The 19170-nt window shown below is 38.2% G+C and overlaps 1 protein-coding gene across 1 annotated transcript; it reads right to left on the bottom strand.

Moving 5' to 3' along the window:
* Nucleotides 1-1341: 1341 nt before the first annotated feature.
* Nucleotides 1342-6735, bottom strand: LOC104113231 (protein TIC 56, chloroplastic). The gene is made up of 6 exons (XM_009623343.4): nt 6129-6735; nt 5042-5252; nt 3750-3947; nt 3143-3425; nt 2248-2410; nt 1342-1907 (listed from the first exon to the last, which is right to left on the bottom strand). The coding sequence occupies exons 1-6, from the start codon at nt 6600-6602 to the stop codon at nt 1704-1706; spliced, it is 1533 nt and encodes a 510-aa protein (XP_009621638.1). The 5' UTR covers nt 6603-6735; the 3' UTR covers nt 1342-1703.
* Between the last annotated feature and the right edge of the window lie 12435 nt (nt 6736-19170).

The following is a 19170-nucleotide window of genomic DNA, read 5'->3' as shown; positions in this document are numbered from 1 at the left end:
CTAAACTAGATAAAAACAACAAATATATTTTAATCACAAAACAAACATGAATTTTTTTTTTTAGAAGGAAATTTGGGAGGGGGGAGGGGAGTCGGTTAAAAATTTTGAATTTGGGGAGGGGGCGTCTGGTTCGAGTGTGGGGAAGAAGGAGGAGGACCATTTATTTATCTATGTATAGCGCGGTATATAACTGCGCTATACATATATAGCACGGTTATATACCGCGCTATGCATAGCTGTCTTATCAGCCCTGTATAGCGCGGTTTATAGTGGCGTTATATATGTATAGCGCTTTTTTAAAGAGCGCTATACTTTAACGGCCAAAACTCCATTAAAGTATAGCGCTCTTTAAAAGAGCGCTATATATAAAAATGTCACTCTTTTTTTAAACACATATTTTCGTCACACTTGTCCAAAAAAACACAAATGGGTTCTGGACTCCCGATTTTTAGGGTTTTGGGGGTTCTGGTTCGCGTCTGGTGGAGGAAGGGGATGACACGCTTTTTTATATAGTATATTGCCTTATATATGCGCGTTATACCCTCCCGTCCATTTTAAGTTCACATATAGCGCAGTGAATAACTGCGCTATATATAAAATGATCAATTTATTTTTAACCTATTTGTGTCTCTTGAGTCCAAATGAACCATACTTTGATTCCGGAGTCCTTACCGGAGGGGACGGTGCAACATTTTGTTGGGAAAAGCAACAAATGATATCTGCCATGCATTGTAGCAAAGGTCAATAAAAAATCTGGCTTCATACTTTTGTTACAAAATTACCTTGTAACTCTAATTTTCACGATCAGTGATTGGATGAATAAAATTCCTTCACCATTAATTAGATCAGTAATTGGATGGATAAAATCTCTTCATCGTCAATTAGGAATTTCGGTTTAAACCCTAGGAATGAAAAAGAATTGGTAGGGGGCACTTCCCCTTTAGCAGACTTTAAGCACATAAATCCAAATTAGTTGGGCCACAATGCAGGTACAAGGCATCAGGTTGGGAAACCCAAGAGAACGTTTAAGTTTCATTTTGTGAACTTTACCTTCTTATATGTGACAATTTCCTGTCCAACTATAGCTATCTAATATTAACACCAAAATATTTGAGCATATTACTTTCAATTTGGTTCTAACCTGCAGTATTTTAGTACAACATAAGAAAGACTCGATCATGTGGCAGAAATTTGAGAACCAAATTTTTGTACTTTCTTACCTCAATCTTCGATATTCATATACAACAGAGTTACATCTTTCCAGTACATTTTACTCCTACTTTTAAGCAATTACCCTCTTTACTTTTACATGCCTGAGTATGCAATAATTTTAGGAGAAAATGAAACAACAGAATACTTTTCCCTTATATTGATAGTCGAATACATCTTCGAATTACTCTTAGAAAAGCGTTGTCGGATACATTTAAGACTTATTAAAAATTTAAAAGAAGCAGAACTCAGTTGAATGAAAATCTAAGTGTTGCAATTCGCAACTTGTATGTATCATCAAGTGCTCGTACTGGAAAAGTTACTAACTCATCGCCAAACTACAAAAACACTCTCATAACGTTGCAGGTCCTAAATCGCATCCTCCAGCATCAGATCCTAACCATCAATGTACAGGGACATCTGTAGTTTGATTTACAGAAAAGAGAAGAAAAGTTCTTTTGAGTTCAAAGTGTAGTCAAGTTGAACCAGCAATGTTACTCATCATCACTTCGAACTCGACCAAACAATGCAATTTCCTCCTCAGTTCTCTTCTGAGCAGCCCTCTTCTGCTCCCTTTTAGTTTCTCTAGCAGCAGAATCAATTTCAACGTTCTCCATTACTTTACGGAAACCGGGAACTGTCCTCTCCATCTTGTTGTACACTTGGACACTGAGGTCGTGGAATATCTCAAACAATCTCTGCATGTCAAATGCAGAAACTATCAATATGTTAAATTTTTTATCAAACCAATTTGAAGATCAATCTAGCATCTTAATAAAGGGGCTTGCACCATAAAACAACCTGTGTGAAATAGACATAAAGCTTTCCTAAAGGTACATCACGGATGTCTAGTTCTAATCTAAAAGTAGGAGATCACAGTCACACAAATCCTCTATGACATAAATCACCAAAGAGTAGTAATACACAGGCACAAACTTGTAAAAACACATACCACAAGTTCACGAAAAGTCAAAGATAAATTCAGCAACCAACATGAGAAGAAAGAAGCTCTGTTCTTAATAGGTACAAAGCACGTACCATGACATCCTTGTTCCAGTCAGCAATATATGGAGGGCCCGTTGTGTATGAACCAAGAGGCTCGCGGTACCATTCACCACCATATGTTATTTGATCCATGGCTTGTTCAACACTTAGAACCTCCCATGGCCTCAATCCAGGAATAACCTTCTCCAATTCTTTCCTGTTTCACGTAGATCACCAGCTAAGTTATCAGATATGAATCAACCCCACTCAAATCTTTCGTTAAAAGATTCTAGAAGTTGATGCACCGAGACTCATTAAGTTATAATAGTGAAATATAGAACAGAAATCCATAATGTTTCTGATATGCATATATCAATGACAAAGTAACGAATGCAAGATCTAATGATCTAAATTCTAACATACCTATTGACCAACTTAGTAATTACATATGCATCAACCCAGAGCAACGGCTCTGCGAAAGGAACCCAAATGTTGTGTGTGAATGTCTAAGTATGGTTCAACCCAGTGCAACACTTTCCATGAAATGATAGACGTGATGGCATTGTGGACCACAAACTGAAATCTACATTATATCTGACAGTGCCTTACAATAAGTGAAATCATCCGAAACTACAAGGGCGGTCTGAATAAATACACCTTTTACAGCTAAAACCATCATGAACAATCCCCCACCTTCTACCCTGCTTCAACAAATTCACAATTTCATGTATTTTCTCTACAAAAAAATAATCATAATTTCATGTGGGGTTCAGCACTCGTTTCTTTCTTTTTTATTTTATTATTTTTGGTTAACTTACAGAATTACAGACCACTCTACACCACAAGTAACATTTTGACCAAGCACAGCACAAGTAAACGTTCTCAAAATTCCTTAGTTATAACTTCTAATAAGATCACAAATGTTGCAAAATGAAATGACTCTGCATACCTAAGATCCTTTGGAATGTATTTGTTTGGCATGTGGTCAGCCTCCAAAATTGATGTCAGCTCTGAGCCACTAGCCCAAAGAAACAAGGCATGACTCGGAGTCCTTACACCAGACCATACACCATCATTTGCTTCTAAAACAGCCAAATCACGCCTTTTACTCTCATAAGCTTCTTCTTGCATCTGCTTATATGTCTTCGGCTCATGTCCTTTGAGAGGAACCCAAGGAGGTATACCTTTCTGTAGTTTGTGAAGGAAAGCAGTAGCAGCAGCACCTAATCTAACTGCACTTCAGCCAAATAAATGCCAGGATTTATCATATGGCAACATGGGCCTCAACCGCCACAAACTGAGAGAAAATAGACCAAATTCTACAACTACAGAACAAGCACAAAGGTAACCTAGCATGTGATATAAACAACTGAAGATGAAGACCTCATAATTTTACGATGCTTGCTGGGAGTAATATATGATTTACTGGATGACCATATGCTTCAGAATGCCAGGGATATTAGAAGACCTCTATTTTCTGATTAAATTTAAGTTTGAAAAAACAACTAATGTGCAGACTAATCTTGACAAGTTGTGCATTGCTTGCAAAGACAAACCTTCCCAAGTGGCAATTGCTTTTTCCAGACCATAAACCATTCCAATGGGAGCCCATTCATCCATATCCTCACCCCAAATGAAAGTATGCTTATCAATGATTCCAGCACCCCAAGCAGTCTTAAGTTGTATCAATTCCATTGGTCCCCTTGAACGACCTAATCGATCCTTGTAAAACCACCCACCGCTCCTCATAATAACTGAGTTCAAGCATTATGACAACAGTCAGCCATTGAAAAATAAGAATGAAACAAAACCAATAAAACATCCGATAGAATCTAGTTGAAACACCACAATAGCACCAGATTACTTTTAAAACACCACAAAGCATCAGATAACTAAAGAGCCAGCTATTTAGCTTCAAATTAAACATTACCATATATCATGATACAATCATAGAATATAGTTTAGAGAAAAACAAATACACATATCAATTTGGTAAAATTGGAATTGAAACTAGAATTAAAGTGGCATTCAACTCTAACAGCTGCATTAGTGAATTGTCAAGGCAAGGATACAAACTATGATGTGTTGGAAGGAAAATGATGACGACAGCATACTGATTAATCACCAAATTCATGTAACACTCTGGCTGTAAATATTTTGTATGATGTGTCGCAACGAAACCAATCATGCCAGCATAGTGATGATGCACTAAGTACATGTCATCAGCTCTTAGGTTTTAGTTTCACTTCGTCAACCAGTACGAATTTGAATAAAAAAAATTTGCAACAGTTTCTTACACTCAGAACAAGTGTGAGAATGTGTCTTTTAATCATTGCAAGATCTTCTTCCAGAAGGGATTTAGCACTTATGCTCCATCCCCTCTCAGATTTGAGAGATCTCTGACCACATTGATACACATTAAATTCCCTTTAAAAACAAGAATGCTTGATAAGCTAACAAGTGAACTCCTTGTTTTTGTCATCAGTTGCAAATGAAAGTCAAAGAAAATTGTTTCTTCAGATGCCTATTGTCTGAAGAAATCAAAAGCAGACAACAATATACACTACTCAAAAATTGCAAGCATCAACGGAAGCAGAATGGCCATCAAGAAAAGCAGTACCAGCAGCTAAATTCAAGATTGAAATTTTTTTTAAAAAAAAAAAAAAAAAAAAAAGGCTCCAACAACCTAGACTCTTACTGATTGTCCTACTAATTCATAATTTATGGAGCCAGAATCCTAAGCAGTTCAAGGTGTACGGGAGAAGTGAGCACAATATTTACTAGTAACAGAAAGAATAAGAAAATCTCGAGCATATCAACTCTATATAATGAATATAAGCAAACTTACAATCATAATATCGCTTTTCAAGCTTTTTGTATCCAATAGCCTGTGCAGCATCAATGGGCTTCCCAGGTGGGTATGGGCGTTGACGAAATCCCCAAAGCCCAAAAAAGAATTGCCTTGCAAAATCCCAAAACTTATCATTCGATTCCTTCTTTGTCTTAATCGCTTTTCTGGGCATTGGCCTCCCATCCAATCCAATCACATTTGGCACTGCCTTCACATAAATCAAAGAAAACTTCACTCAGTTGGGGAATTTTTGAAACAGACGGAACATACACAGTCAACAAGTTCCGTGTATTATCCAACAATCACACTCATGATCATCTTAAAAACTACTGTGGTTAAAACTTAAACTTTTACACACTTATGACTTATTAAGAGAGACATTTTTTAAAACTTATCATAGAAAGGAACTTCATTGCTACATAAGTTATCTTTAGAGACAAGAAAAGGCTGTCACTTGTAAAGCTAAATTGCAAATAGGCAACTCACAAACTATACCATGTCCCATTTTATGTTACACTATTTGAACGAGGTTCAACATGTTAATTTGGCATTTGTATCATATTAGTAGTGCTGAAAGAAATATTAAAGGTAGCTTCTTAAAAACTGATTTCATAAACAAAATATCACATCAAACTTCAAATTTGAACTATTAAATGAATTTAAACTTTTGAAATTCATAAAAGTGGTTAAAAATTCCTAGTAATGAAATTGTGTCCATCAAATTAAGTTTCATGTCCTACTTTACTGATTTCTTCCTTACTACCTTATTACCAAAAAACAAAAAAACAAAAAACAAAAAAAGTTTTCTTCCTTACTACTGATAGACAAGTTCCCCAACTAAATATCCTAAGCTAGATGGCATCTGAATCCTGAGCAAATTCTGGTCTGCTATATGAATAATGCATCTTCAATATCTATTTCTGGACGTGTTTCATTTCAATACTTTAATAATTGGATTCTCTAACACTACGAATTCTGGACATTTTCTACAATCTCTAAATAGACTAAAAAAGATTCATAACATACATAAAAAAAACCTTGCTATTTTGCTACTAAACAATAAAAAGAAGTTTTTTCCCAATACCTGCCACAATTTCTTATCTTCACTTCTAAAAGGAGCAGAATTCTCTTTCAGCTCAAGCTCGTTAAGCTTATCAGCAATCTCTTCAGCTTGGGCCAAGAACTGGACCACTGGGCTTTCCTTAAACTCAGCCCACCATTTGTCATTCTCCTCAATCTCTTCCTGAGTCGGGTTCTCCTTCTTCTCGAAAATCGGGTCCTCGTTCAAAATCTTCTCCACTTTGGGTGCGTGCCTTAAGTCTGGTCGGGTTTCGCATTCCCAGTAGAACTGGTCCAGCATTCTCCGGTAATGACCCGGTTGTTCTGGAGCTGTTTTTTGGGGTTTTCTTGAAAATGGGTTTGAAATGGCTGCAAAAGGTGGGGAATTTTGCTGGGTTTTAAGGGAATTAAAATGGGTTAAAAGATTAATCGGTTGAAATGGTGTTGATGGTTTGTTGAACCAGTTGTTATTGAACGGGTTGAAATTTACTGACCCCATGAATAAAATGGAAATTTTTTAAGTTTAGGGTGTGGGGTTTTTGGATTAGAAATTACGTAGAGTAAAACAGATGTTTGAAAATGGCGGACAAAACCGTGACCTTGAACGACTGGGAAGATGAGGAAGACAAGGAGTGGACGGCAATGTCTTGGGCTGCGTGGTAAGTCCATGAGTTTGTAAAGCCCAATAATTGATTAAAATCTTTATACAAATAGCTAGCCAAATTCACTATTTACTTTTTTTTTTCGATATATATAGATTTATATATTAATTATATATAATTATACACATATCATTCATGCATTATATATATTATATATTCGCCGACTATTTCTAGTTTAAGCAATTGGATGAACGGCTATTTAAATAATTTTTCTAGTTGATTCGTTAAAAAAGATGGCCCAATAAGATTATTGTTGACAAGAATTATGATGGATGGAACTTTTTAAAACCACCTTTTATATTTTGATCTTGCTAAAAAGAATTTAAAAATAGGTCCATGCAAAATTTTGAAGTACCAGAAATTCTGACGGTTTTGAAAATTCTAGCAACGTACTTTAAAATTCTAGCACCATACTTTAAAAATTTAGAAGCTTTCTTCAAAATTTTGACTACAAACAACAACAACAACTACCGAGTGGGATTTCACAAGTGGGGTCTGGGGAGGGTAATGTGTACGCAGACCTTACCCCTATCCTGGAGGGCAGAGAGGCTATTTCCGAAAGACCCTCGACTCGAGAGTAAGAATAGGAACAAGTAAATAATAACAACAAGGCCAGAAAAATGATATCAACAATGTAAGGACCAGAGAAAAAATAAATGAAAGAAAGCAGTAGCAATAGCAATAGCAGAAGCAATAGCCATAAGCAGTAACACGACAGGGTACTAGAAAACCGAAGCGGAAGATAGTACTAAAACAACCCTAATACTGGTATTCTAAGAATCGAAGACAATGTACTAGTCAGCTAGCCTTAATAAACCTGGAACGGTCTATTACCCTTCTACCCTAATCTTTGACCTCCATACCCTCCTGTCAAGGGCCATGTCCTCGGTAAGCTGAAGTCGCGCCATGTCTTGCCTGATCACCTCTCCCCAGTACTTCTTAGGTTGCCCTCTACCTCTTCTCCTACCTGCTAGCGCCAGCCATTCACACCTCCTCACTGGGGCATCTAGGCTTCTCCTTCTCACATGCCCGAACCATCTAAGCCTCGCTTCACGCATCTTATTTTTCATGGGGCCTCGCCCACTTTCTCCCGAATATCCTCATTCCTAATCTTGTCCAACCTAGTGTGCCCGCACATCCATCACAGCATCCTAATTTCGGCTACGTTCATCTTCTAAATATGAGAGTTCTTGACTGGCCAGCATTGTGCCCCATACAGCATAGCCGGTCTAACCCTCGCCTTGTAGAACTGACCCTTAAATTTTGGTGACACATTCTTTTCACACAGGACGCTGGATGCTAGCCTCCATTTCATCCATCCGTCCATATACGATGTGTGACATCCTCGTTAATCTCTCCGTCCCCTTGAATAACTTACCCGAAATACTTGAAACTTCCTTTCTTGAGAATGACTTGTGAATCAAGCGTCACGTCTGCTTCAAAATTTTGACTGCATGCTTCAAATTGTGGCAAATTTTGACAGCTTATTTTAAAAGCCTGGCCGTGTGCTTTAAAATTCTCGCTCGAGGCTATTTTCTCTGAACTTTTTTTGACAGGGTTAAATTGTAAATAATGACCCTAAATAATCCTACGTACTTGTGCAAATCGCCCGATTTCTGAAGTTGATAAATGAGATGAAGCAACAACGCTCTGGATTGCTTTCCTCCCTTAGACTTAAATTTATGTGACAATATTTCTTTAGTCCATTTAAAAATAATATAATTGTTTAAATACTTTAATTTAAACTTTATATTTTATCTTTAATAAGAAATTTTTATAATCACAAAAATATTATAACACATGTTTAAGATCAAAAATTTCAAAAATTTTATAATCACACAAATGTTATGACATGTTTAAAATCATAAGTTTCAATTTTTTTACTTTCTTCCTTTTTTTTTAATTTTTAATTTATTTTCTTCCTTAATCTCTATGTCTATACAACTTTGTCACATGATTTGGAACAAAGAGTAAGTTATTACGAGGCACTAGGGTAATAGTAGAGCATAAATTACATGAATATTCAAAAAAATCCGAAAGTATCACACTTAGAAATTGAATATGTATATCTCTTATGTTAAGGAGATTCAAAATTATTTATGTATGCATACATAAAATTACATATACAATATATTTTTATCTGATTTTTGCAGTATAATTTTTCCGTCAATAAAGTGCGTGGAGATCATGGCTCAAGTTCCAACAAAGACAAAAAAAATACAATTTCTATACCAGAGCCAGGTTGAACAAGGCCGAAGATAGATTTAGGTGGGTTCAAATAAAGCTGCAACCAATTTGACGATAATGAAGGCTTTTATCCCCCCTAAAAAAATATTGTCCACAATACCCTATGTGTGGAGACAAACTTTCAAGTTTCAACCATATTTTCAACATTCATGCTGCTGCAACTCTAAAAATAAAACTCATTTTTAACCCATGCTTGCGGGGCCCAGTGCCAGTTTTACTCATGCTTCTTTCTAACGCATGAGCTTCTTAACCAATATCAGTTTTAACTCATGTTTATTGTTAATCTGTGGACTCCTTTTAACCCATTCTTAGGCTTCTTTCAATCAATACCAAGATTTTTCAACATATACCTGTTTTTGATCATGACAAGCAACAATTATGAAGATTGTGCATGTGAACAAGGTGGATCAAGTATTACCAGAAAATTAAGTCCAAGGGGAGAATGTTAGGGTATTACCCTGAACTTCTAACCTATTGAAACTCTTTTTCTTGAAATAAGAAAAAAAGACTGCTAAAAGGAATAAATCTTCTTCGTATGTCTATCCTTTTCTTGCAGGAGAAATTTTATACTTCTATAAATTGAAGATCCCATCTGACAACAATAATGAGACAACCTTCACAATATAGTCTTTTAGAGAGTTTTGTTTAGGGGAGACTATTCTATCAAAAAAATATTTTCTCTTTTTATTTTAGTGATGAATCATATGTTGGTTGATTGACCAAACCATAATGAATTATTATGCCTAGTTTAGCATATTTCTTTTACGCCTGATTTTTCGCAATCAAAGTTCTCTTTGTTAGTTTTTTCACGGTGCCTTGTTATTTCGATCCCAATAGTTAGGTTGCTAGATTTATCGAACATGTTTTGTTTGAAACAAGAGATGACTAATATGAATAGCATTCTGTCGAACTCTATAAACTCTTAGGCATTCTATGAGAAGTGAATCTCATAAGTTAATCTGTAGGTATACAATAGCTTTGTTTTAAGTTAAGTTTATTGAACATCACCCGAAAAAAATTATGTTCTATATCACTTTGGAAAAAAAAATAAAAATAAAAATAAACAAATAAATACATAAAAATAAAAAAAGAGAAAAATAATTAAGAAATGACAACCTTGGTTCAATTCAAGTAGTGAGAAAGGAAATTAATTGTTGACGTTCTTGAAAGGTTCAACAGCTAACAATTAACAGGCTTTTAATTAAACAAAGAAGATAAGGTTTAATATTGATTTGCTACCTTCTGAATAAGGAATAGTTGAACTGGAGTTTGTTCATAACTAATGTGATAGTCCACTAAGGGATAAGAAACTTTGATGCTTGTGGATTTTGGGTTTATCAACAAAACACAACAAAATGTCAAAAACTCCTATGTAGTTAATCAATTTCTTGTATTGCTTATGCCACATTCAGACGTCACCCATATTGAGCTGTTGCAGTAAATGCCAGAGGTAACGACATTATCTAGTACACATTTACACTTAGGTTACTTATAGTAGTTGTCTATAAATGAACATGGACTAAAAGTAATCTAGAAAGTAAGATAGGTAAAAAGTCGGAGTATGATATTCCCATTTGTGGAATATGATATTCCCATTTGTGATGAATTTTTGGTAACTGTGATGATGGAAGTTGTACAAGGTAATGTGATGTATATAACATTTCAATGAGTGATAGAAAAATTGGGACGAAAAGATTAACTAGCCTAAGAAAAATTGGGACGAAAAGATTAACTAGCCTAATATTGGGAAGAAGAACAAGGCAAGAACAAAATAAGTATTAACTAGCCTAAATAAAAGATGAGTCAATAAACAGAAAAGGGAGAATAATTAGGAAAGGATCCATAATAAATCTCAATAGTAAGTAACCTTTAATACATTGATCCAAAAATCACGGGATTATTTAGTGGATTAGTAGATGTTGGTCATTGGATTAAAGATTGAATATAGGAGGTATAATATAAAAGGTATTTTTTTTACACTAGATAAATTGAATAAATTTTTATTTTCAACTTTAACCTTCACTTTTTTAAAGGATTTTGAGAGAAGAGCTTTAAGAAGGATACCTTTGTCATTTAGTGTTTTATCATGAGTTTGTTATCCTATTATAATTGAGATATAAATATTTTCGGAACGGCTGTTCTAAATAAAAAATTCAATCAAAGGCGGGATAAAATATATCCTAGGATTGTTATTCCTTATTCCGTGAACCAAATGACCCCATTGTATTAAATTTCTTTATATTGTTATTAAATTAACTTAAGTCTATGAAATAAGTCTTATAGCCTGAGTTTTTCGCCTTATGATCGAGATTAAATTGTTAAATGAGAAATGTCCACATTGGTTATTCCTTATTCTCTCCTTAATAATTATCCCTTCCATAGCAATGCCTACAAATTGTCTACACTCCAGTGGGAAACATTTATTTTGTTGCAAGACCTTGAAGCTAAGCGTCCAACAAATATTCAAGTGGTTGCCTGCCACTTTAACTGCCACAATAGCAGGCCATTAACTTCTATAGCATTAATACACAAGGATTTAAGTTGAGATTAACCTATATACAGTGATAGTATAAAAAAAACTTTTAGTTACTATTTTTATTAGGTTACCGGTTAATATTTATAGAGATTGACATATAATTATCTCATAAGTAGCATGATTGTTAAATATTTTTTATATTGTCAATATATAAAACACAAACTCTATGCACAAATACATATATCATCATCAGAAATATGCAAGTCAAACTAAGCTACTAAACCAAGCCAATTCAAGCCAAACCAAATCAAGCCAAGCCAAATTCAAGCGAAGAAGCGAAGCCAAACAAAGCCAAGTTAAATCAAGCTAAACTAAGCCAAATAGATATTATATTGTAATTAGTTTTTAAATGGGTAGGAAATAGTAATTATTTTAAGATCAATGGATATCTTGCATGTAACGATCCAGCCGGTCGTTTGGAGTGTTATAGCCCTGTTCCCCAATTTACTGCCTATTATATGCTCAATTTTTGATATGTGACTTGCCGGGGTAGTTGGCTTGGTTCCGGAGATGTTTCGGAATGAGTTGAGACACTTAGTCCCAAGGTTGGAAGTTTAAGTTGAAAAGGTTGACCGGATATTGACTTGTGTGTGAACGACTCCGGAATAAAGTTTTGATGGTTCCGATAGCTCCGTAGGGTGATTTTGCCTTAGGAGTATGTCCGGATAGTGGCTTGGAGGTCCGTAGTTGATTTTGGCTTGAATTGGCGAAAGTTGAAAAAATTAAAATTTGGAGAGTTGAGAGGTTTGACCGAGAGTTGACTTTGTAGTTATCGGGCTCGAATTTTGATTTCGGAAGTTGGAATAGGTCTGTTGTATCATTTATGACTTGTGTGCAAAATTTGAGGTCAACCGGGATTAATTTGATAGGTTTCGACATCGATTGTAGAAGTTAGAATTCATTAGTTTTCATTAGGCTTGAATTGGGGTGCGATTCATGTTTTTAAAGTTGTTTGATATAATTTGAGGCCTCGACTAAGTTCGTATCGTGTTTTAGAACTTGTTTATATATTTGGTTGAGGTCCCGGGGGTCTCAGGTGGATTTTAGATGGTTAACGGATTGAAATGGGACTTTAAAGATTGCTGAAGCCTGCTGGTGTGGTGTGTTTTGGTTTCCTTCTATGCGATCATGTGGATATGTCCGTGATCGCGAAGGGTCTTGGAGGACTGTTAAATTTTTCCTCTTCGCATTCGCATAGTGATGGGCGCGATCGCACAGGTTGAGAATCTTGTGCTTCGCGAACGCGTACAGTGAATCGCGTTCGCGTGCAAGGAAGTGAGGCAGCGGGTTCACGCGAGGCTGTTCTTTGCGATCGCGTGAATATGGCAGCGATCGCGTAGGTCTGTGCAATTATGTATTGCATTCGCGCGTGGGATGCCGCATTCGCGTACTGTAATTTGGCCAGCCTGTGAATTTGTGCTTCGCAATCGCAAAGAGTTTTCTGCAATCGTGAAGAAGGGCATCTGGGCAGACTTAAATATTTCAAAAATAAGGGTTAGAGTAAAATTTCACAATTTGATTTTGGGAGCTCGGATTGAGGCGATTCTTAGAGTGTTTTTCAAGGGAGTGATTGGGGTAAGTGATTCTAACTCGGGTTTGATTAAATTACATGAATATATCATTATTTTTATCATTTAATTAGTATTTTGGGTTGAAAATTTTGAGAAAAATGGAGAAAGTTCTTATGTCGAATTTTTGGGGATTTGAGCGACATTTTGGTGTCGGAATCGAGCAATTTTGATATAGTTGGACTCGTGGTTGAATGAGTATTCGAATTTTATAACTTTTGTCAGATTCCGAGACGTGGGCTCGAGGTTGAGTTTTTGAGTTAACTTTTTGACTTTTGATTAAGAACTTAGCATTTTCATATGGAATTGATTCATATAGCTTGTATTGATTGTATCGAGTTATTTGTGGCTACATGCGAGGCTTTTAGAGGCCGATTCGTGAGGTAAGGGCTTGCTAGCGGAGTGATTCATTTTTGCTTGAGGTAAGTATGGTATTTAAACTCAGTTGAGGCACGAATTACCTGAATTGTTGTGATAACCACGTGTTATTAGGTGCGCACATGCGTGGGGATGAGCCCATGTGCGGGCACCGGGGTTATATATTCATGTTCAGGTTGTGCTCGGGCTCTTATAAGCCAAGAATTGATTGTTAAGCTTTAAGCTATGATGTCTCACACGTTGTAACAGTTTATGTGATCTATTTGAGCCATGCTGAGGCTACTTAAAGGTTTAATCCCTGAACGAACTTGATAAATATTTTTTCAGTGATGAAATTGCCAATTTGAGCTACGATAGCACACTTTGCACATGCCTACACTTTAGCATGTCATTTATACCAGTCCAGGTGCATGAGAATCTTACTTTATTCATCATATACATGTATACTTATTTAATTGCTTCTGTATGATATGTTTGGACTGAAGGCCTGTGACTATGCCGACAGATCATGTTATTGGCACCTGAGTTGTCCGTGCAGTACGTGAGTAGTCCGTGCAACACGTGAGTTGTCCATGCGGATCCATATATTGATGTTATTGGCACGTGAGTTGTCCGTCCAGATCCATATATTGATGTTATTGACACGTGAGTTGTCTGTGTCGCATGTGAATTGTTCGTGCAGGTTCTATTGTTAGCACGTGAGTTGTCCGTGCAGCGTGTGAAATTTGCATTTTATTGATCATTTATCTGATTTTATTGTTTCCCTTCCTGCACATGCCATGATATTGTCTGAGCAGGGTATTTGAGAAATTGTGCACATGCTCACACGAATATTATTTTCATGAAATTTGATGTGTTGGTTTTAAATATTGTTCTGTGCTGGTCTAAAAGGGCAGAACCACACTGGAATAACTAGTATCACCAATAATTTTAGCTTCTCTTACCTTGCCTTGTTTATTTACGATACTTATTGAGTTGGTTGTACTCACATTACACTCTGCACCTCGTGTGCAAATCCAGGTATTTCCGGGCACGGTGGTTGCTGATCTTGGAGTTTTTACCTGTTCACAGATTATCGAGGTAGCTTCCTTGGTGTCCGCAGACCTTGACTCTCCTCCTCTATTTTTCAGTTTTACTTATACTGTTATACCTTCTTAGACAGTGTTTCAAACTATGTTATTGTATAGATACTCATGTACTAAATGGCACTTGGATTTTGGGAAAGTTTTTATTCGAGTCATAGATGTTCATATCGACTATCTATGAGAGTTATTACTGTTAAACTTTCTTCATCTCATTTTTAATACAAAATGCCTAGTTTTATTGTGATTTTCAGCTTGCCTAGTTCTGTGATAGGCGCCATCATGACGTGTTGAGTTTTGGGTTGTGACAAGTTCATATCAGAGCCTAGGTTACATAGGTCTCACGAGTCATGAGAAAGTTTAGTAGAGTCTTGCGGATCGGTATGAAGACGTCTGTACTTATCTTCGACAAGCTGCCGAACCCTTAGAAAAACTTCACATTCTTGTATTCTTGTCGTGCGAATTTGTTGATTCCGGAAACTAAGCTTTTGTTATTCTATTCTCTCACAAATGGTAAGGACACGTACTACTGGATTGGGTGGACGACCACCAGTACCACCAGCTAGGGCCACGAGAGGTCGAGGCCGAGGTGCAACTTGTACAACAGCAATAACGGCACTTGTAGACCCACCAATTGCTCTAGCTTAGGAGCGGGTTCCAGATGTGGTTGAGCCGGTGGGACCAGCTCAAGCACCAGCTATGTCCATCGTGATTCCAGACCTTTAGGAGGCTCTGACTCAGATATTGTCTGTTTGCACTAGCCTTTTTTAGGCGGTTTCAGTTCCGGCCGCACCAACAACTTCTCAGGATGAGGGAGGTACTCATACTCCCGCCACCCATACTCCAGAGCAGGTAGTGTAGGGACTCCAGACACCGGGGGTACCACCAGCCCAGCCGGTTGTAGTTTCTCAGGCCTAGGTGGGTCCAGTTATGAGTGATGAGGAGCAGAAGAGACTAGAGAGATTTGGGAGGCTCAAGCCTCCAACATTCAGTGGGGCTGAGTCAGAGGATGCTCAGGACTTCTTGGATAGGTGCCAGCGGATTCTTCGCACATCGGGTATTCTGGAGACTAGTGGGGTCTCATTTACTACTTTTTAGCTGACTGGGGAAACCTTTAAATGGTGGGAGACTTATGAGTGGGGCAGGCCAACCAGTGATGCACCACTTTCATGGCATGAGTTCTCCGTTCTCTTCTTGGAGAAGTTTGTGCCACCGACCCGCAGGGAGGAGTTGTGTAGGAAGTTCGAGCAGCTACGCTAGGAGGGCATGTCTGTGACCCCGTATGAGATAAGATTTTTAGAGTTGGATCGTCACGCAATCTGGTTGGTTCCCACAGAGAGGGAGAGGATTAGGAGGTTCATTGATGGCCTCAGCTATTAGTTGCATTTTGTGATGACTCGAGAGAATGCATCAGGTGCTAGGTTCGACGAGGTAGTTGATATTGCTCGGCGGTTAGACTTGGTCCGCAGTTAGAAGCGTGAGGAGAGAGAGGCCAAGAGGCCTCGTGGTTCGGGTGCTTTTAGTGGTGTTTCTTCTGGGGGTCAGTCCCATCACAGTAGGGGTCGTCCTTATTGGCCCGCTCAGATGGCTCTTCCAGTTCATCGGGGTGCATCAGTTAGCCACGGTTCTTACAGTGCTCGTTCGGGCCAGTCATCATTCAATGCATTACCACCGCAGAGTTCTTACCATGCCTTGTCTTCTCAGGTTTCTACAGGTAGTTCCTTGGGTTATCAGGAGTAGGAGTTTCGTCAGAGGAAGGGTTGTTTCGAGTGCGGGGACTTGAGTCATCTCAAGAGGGATTACCCTAGATTGTTGAGTGGGGTTCCACAGTAGAGCTCTCGGCCAATGATACAAGCACCAACAGTTACACCACCCGCCCAGGCAGCTCAGGGTGGGGCCCAGGCAGCTAGAGGTCGCCCTAGAGAGGGAGGCCGATTAGGTGGCGGTCAGGCTCGATTCTATACTATTCCTTCCAGGCTAGAGGTTGTTGCTTCAGATGCAATGATCACATGTATTGTTTCTGTGTGCCATAGAGATGCTTACATATTATTTGACCCTGGTTCTACTTATTCCTATGTATCATCCTATTTTACTCATTATTTGGATATGCCCCGTGAGTCCTTTGTTTCACCTGTTCATGTATCTACGCTGATGGGCGATACTGTTGTTGTAGACCATGTGTATTGGTCGTGTGTGGTGACAATTGGGGGATTGGAGACTAGAGTTGATCTCTTATTGCTTAGTATGGTTGATTTCGATGTGATCTTGGGTATGGATTGGTTGTCTCCATATCATGCTATTCTGGATTATCACGCTAAGACTGTGATGTTGGCGATGCCGGGGTTGTCAAGGATTGAGTGGAGAGGTTCTCTGGATTATGTTCCCAGCAGGTGATTTCATATTTGAAGGCCTAACAAATGATTGGGAAGGGGTGTTTGTCTTATTTGGCTTTTGTGAGAGATGTTGGTGCTGATACCCCTGCTATTGATTCTGTCCCGGTAGTGCGAGACTTTCCGGATATGTTTCCTGCAGACCTGCCAGGCATGCTACCCGACATGGATATTGATTTTGGTATTGACTTGGTATAAGACACTCAGCCCATTTCTATTCCTCCATATCGTATGTCACCAGCAGAGTAGAAGGAATTGAAGGAGCAGCTTTAGGAGCTCCTTGATAAGGGGTTTATTCAGCCTAGTGTGTCGCCTTGGGGTGCACCGATTCTGTTTGTGAAGAAGAAGGATGGTACTATGCAGATGTGCATCGACTATAGGCAGTTGAACAATGTTACAATCAAGAACAAGTATCCTTTGCTGTGCATTGATGATTTATTTGACTAGCTTCAGGGAACGAGGGTGTTCTCCAAGATTGATTTGAGCTCTGGGTATCACCAGTTGAAGATTCGGGACTCGGATATTCTGAAAACAGTATTCAGGACCCGCTATGGTCACGATGAGTTCCTTGTGATATCATTTGGGCTGACCAACACCCCAGCAACATTCATGCATATGATGAACAATGCGTAGAAGCGAGGTTAGGCAGGCTTGGTAGTGGGGGAACGCATATGCGAAGAATAGTTATAGAAGAGAAGACGCGCCTGCGAGTAGATTCACGCACCCACGACTCCGCAGATGCGGAGTGTGTATCGCAGATGCAAGGTATGGCCAGATGGGAGAATCTCGTAGATGCGAGATTTGGACTACAGAAACAGTGTTGCAAATGCGAAGATACCTAGAAGAGCCTATATTTTGAGGGTTCACTCATATTTCATTATGTAGAGTTTTGGAGCTCGTTAAGAGGCGATTTTCACTTCTTTTTGGGTAAGTAATTTTTACTTGGATTTGATTATGTATCTCGATTTACCACGGATTTAAATGCTTTAATCATGAAATATTTGAAGAAAATTTGGGGATTTTGCCTACACTTTAAGAGAGTGTATTTTGGGGATTTGAGTATCGATTTGGACTCGGTTTCAGAATCTAGTCCTATATTTGGACTCGGCAGGTTATAGGTCATCAAATATTGGTATTGGTTTCGAATTTTGGGCATGCATGCCCATGTTGATTTTTGTTAAGTTTTTAGAAATTCATCAAAGATCGAAGCTTTATGGATTAGGATCGCCTTCCTATAGCATTGTTTGACTTTCTTGGTTGATGATTGGCTTGAATTTGCGTGATTGGAAGGCTAGAGTGAGATTTCTATGCGATTTGTGGTTGAATGCTAGTGTCATGCCCTGATCTTGGGGAGAGGGACCGACGCTCAACCGAGTTATCCCAATCAAGCAAGACTACTTAGTGCCTACTATCCAACCTTTCCCATGAATAATTTGAGAATAAATAACAAGAGGTATTCAATCAAAAGAGTAAAGTGTACAATACCGATTGTTCATTAATTAGGAAGCTCCTTCGATAGATGGAAAAATGTTACAAGTTCATAGTTTAAAAATGGAAACATCCGACAACTACAACATATTTAGTTTGTTTTTCCCCATTTAAAACATGACCCACAGTATGTCTACGGAGCCTTTAAATAAACATGAGTATAGTATTGAACTGCCAGCCATATCTTGATTCGTTTGTCATAGTATTTATTGATGATATCCTGATGTACTCACGTATCCAGGAAGAGCATGCACATCATTTGAGGATTGTACTACAGAGGTTGAGGGAGGAGAAGCTTTATGCCAAGTTCTCCAAGTGTGAGTTTTGGCTCAATTCGGTGGCGTTCTTAGGGCACGTGGTGTCCAGTGAGGGGATTAAGGTGGATCCAATGAAGATAGAGGCAGTTCAGAGTTGGCCCAGATCGTCTGCAGCTACTGGGATTCAGAATTTTCTCGGCTTGGACGAATATTATCGTTGCTTTATGGAAGGTTTCTTGTCCATTGCAGCTCCTTTGAACAAATTGACCCAGAAGGGTGCTCCATTCAGGTGGTCGGATGAGTGTGAGGAAAGCTTTCAAAAGCTCAAGACTGCCTTGACCACAACTCCAGTTCTAGTTTTGCCTTCATCGTCAGGATGTTATACGGTGTACTGTGATACTTCTCGGATTGGTATTGGGTATGTCTTGATGCAGGAGGGTAGAGTGATTGCTTATGCTT

This window comes from Nicotiana tomentosiformis, chromosome 7 (assembly GCF_000390325.3).
Source record: "Nicotiana tomentosiformis chromosome 7, ASM39032v3, whole genome shotgun sequence".
Taxonomy (NCBI): Eukaryota; Viridiplantae; Streptophyta; class Magnoliopsida; order Solanales; family Solanaceae; genus Nicotiana; species Nicotiana tomentosiformis.
The sequence above is the reverse complement of the archived record's forward strand: the minus strand, read 5'-3'. Positions and strand labels throughout refer to the sequence as shown.

Excerpts from the sequence above, each read along its gene's own strand:
- LOC104113231 (XM_009623343.4), bottom strand. The coding sequence starts at position 6,602 with ATGGGGTCAGTAAATTTCAACCCGTTCAATAACAACTGGTTCAACAAA. Across the intron at positions 5,253-6,128 it reads AAGATAAGAAATTGTGGCAG|GCAGTGCCAAATGTGATTGG; the intron begins GTATTGGGAAAA and ends ATTTATGTGAAG. Across the intron at positions 2,411-3,142 it reads TACATTCCAAAGGATCTTAG|GAAAGAATTGGAGAAGGTTA; the intron begins GTATGCAGAGTC and ends TACGTGAAACAG.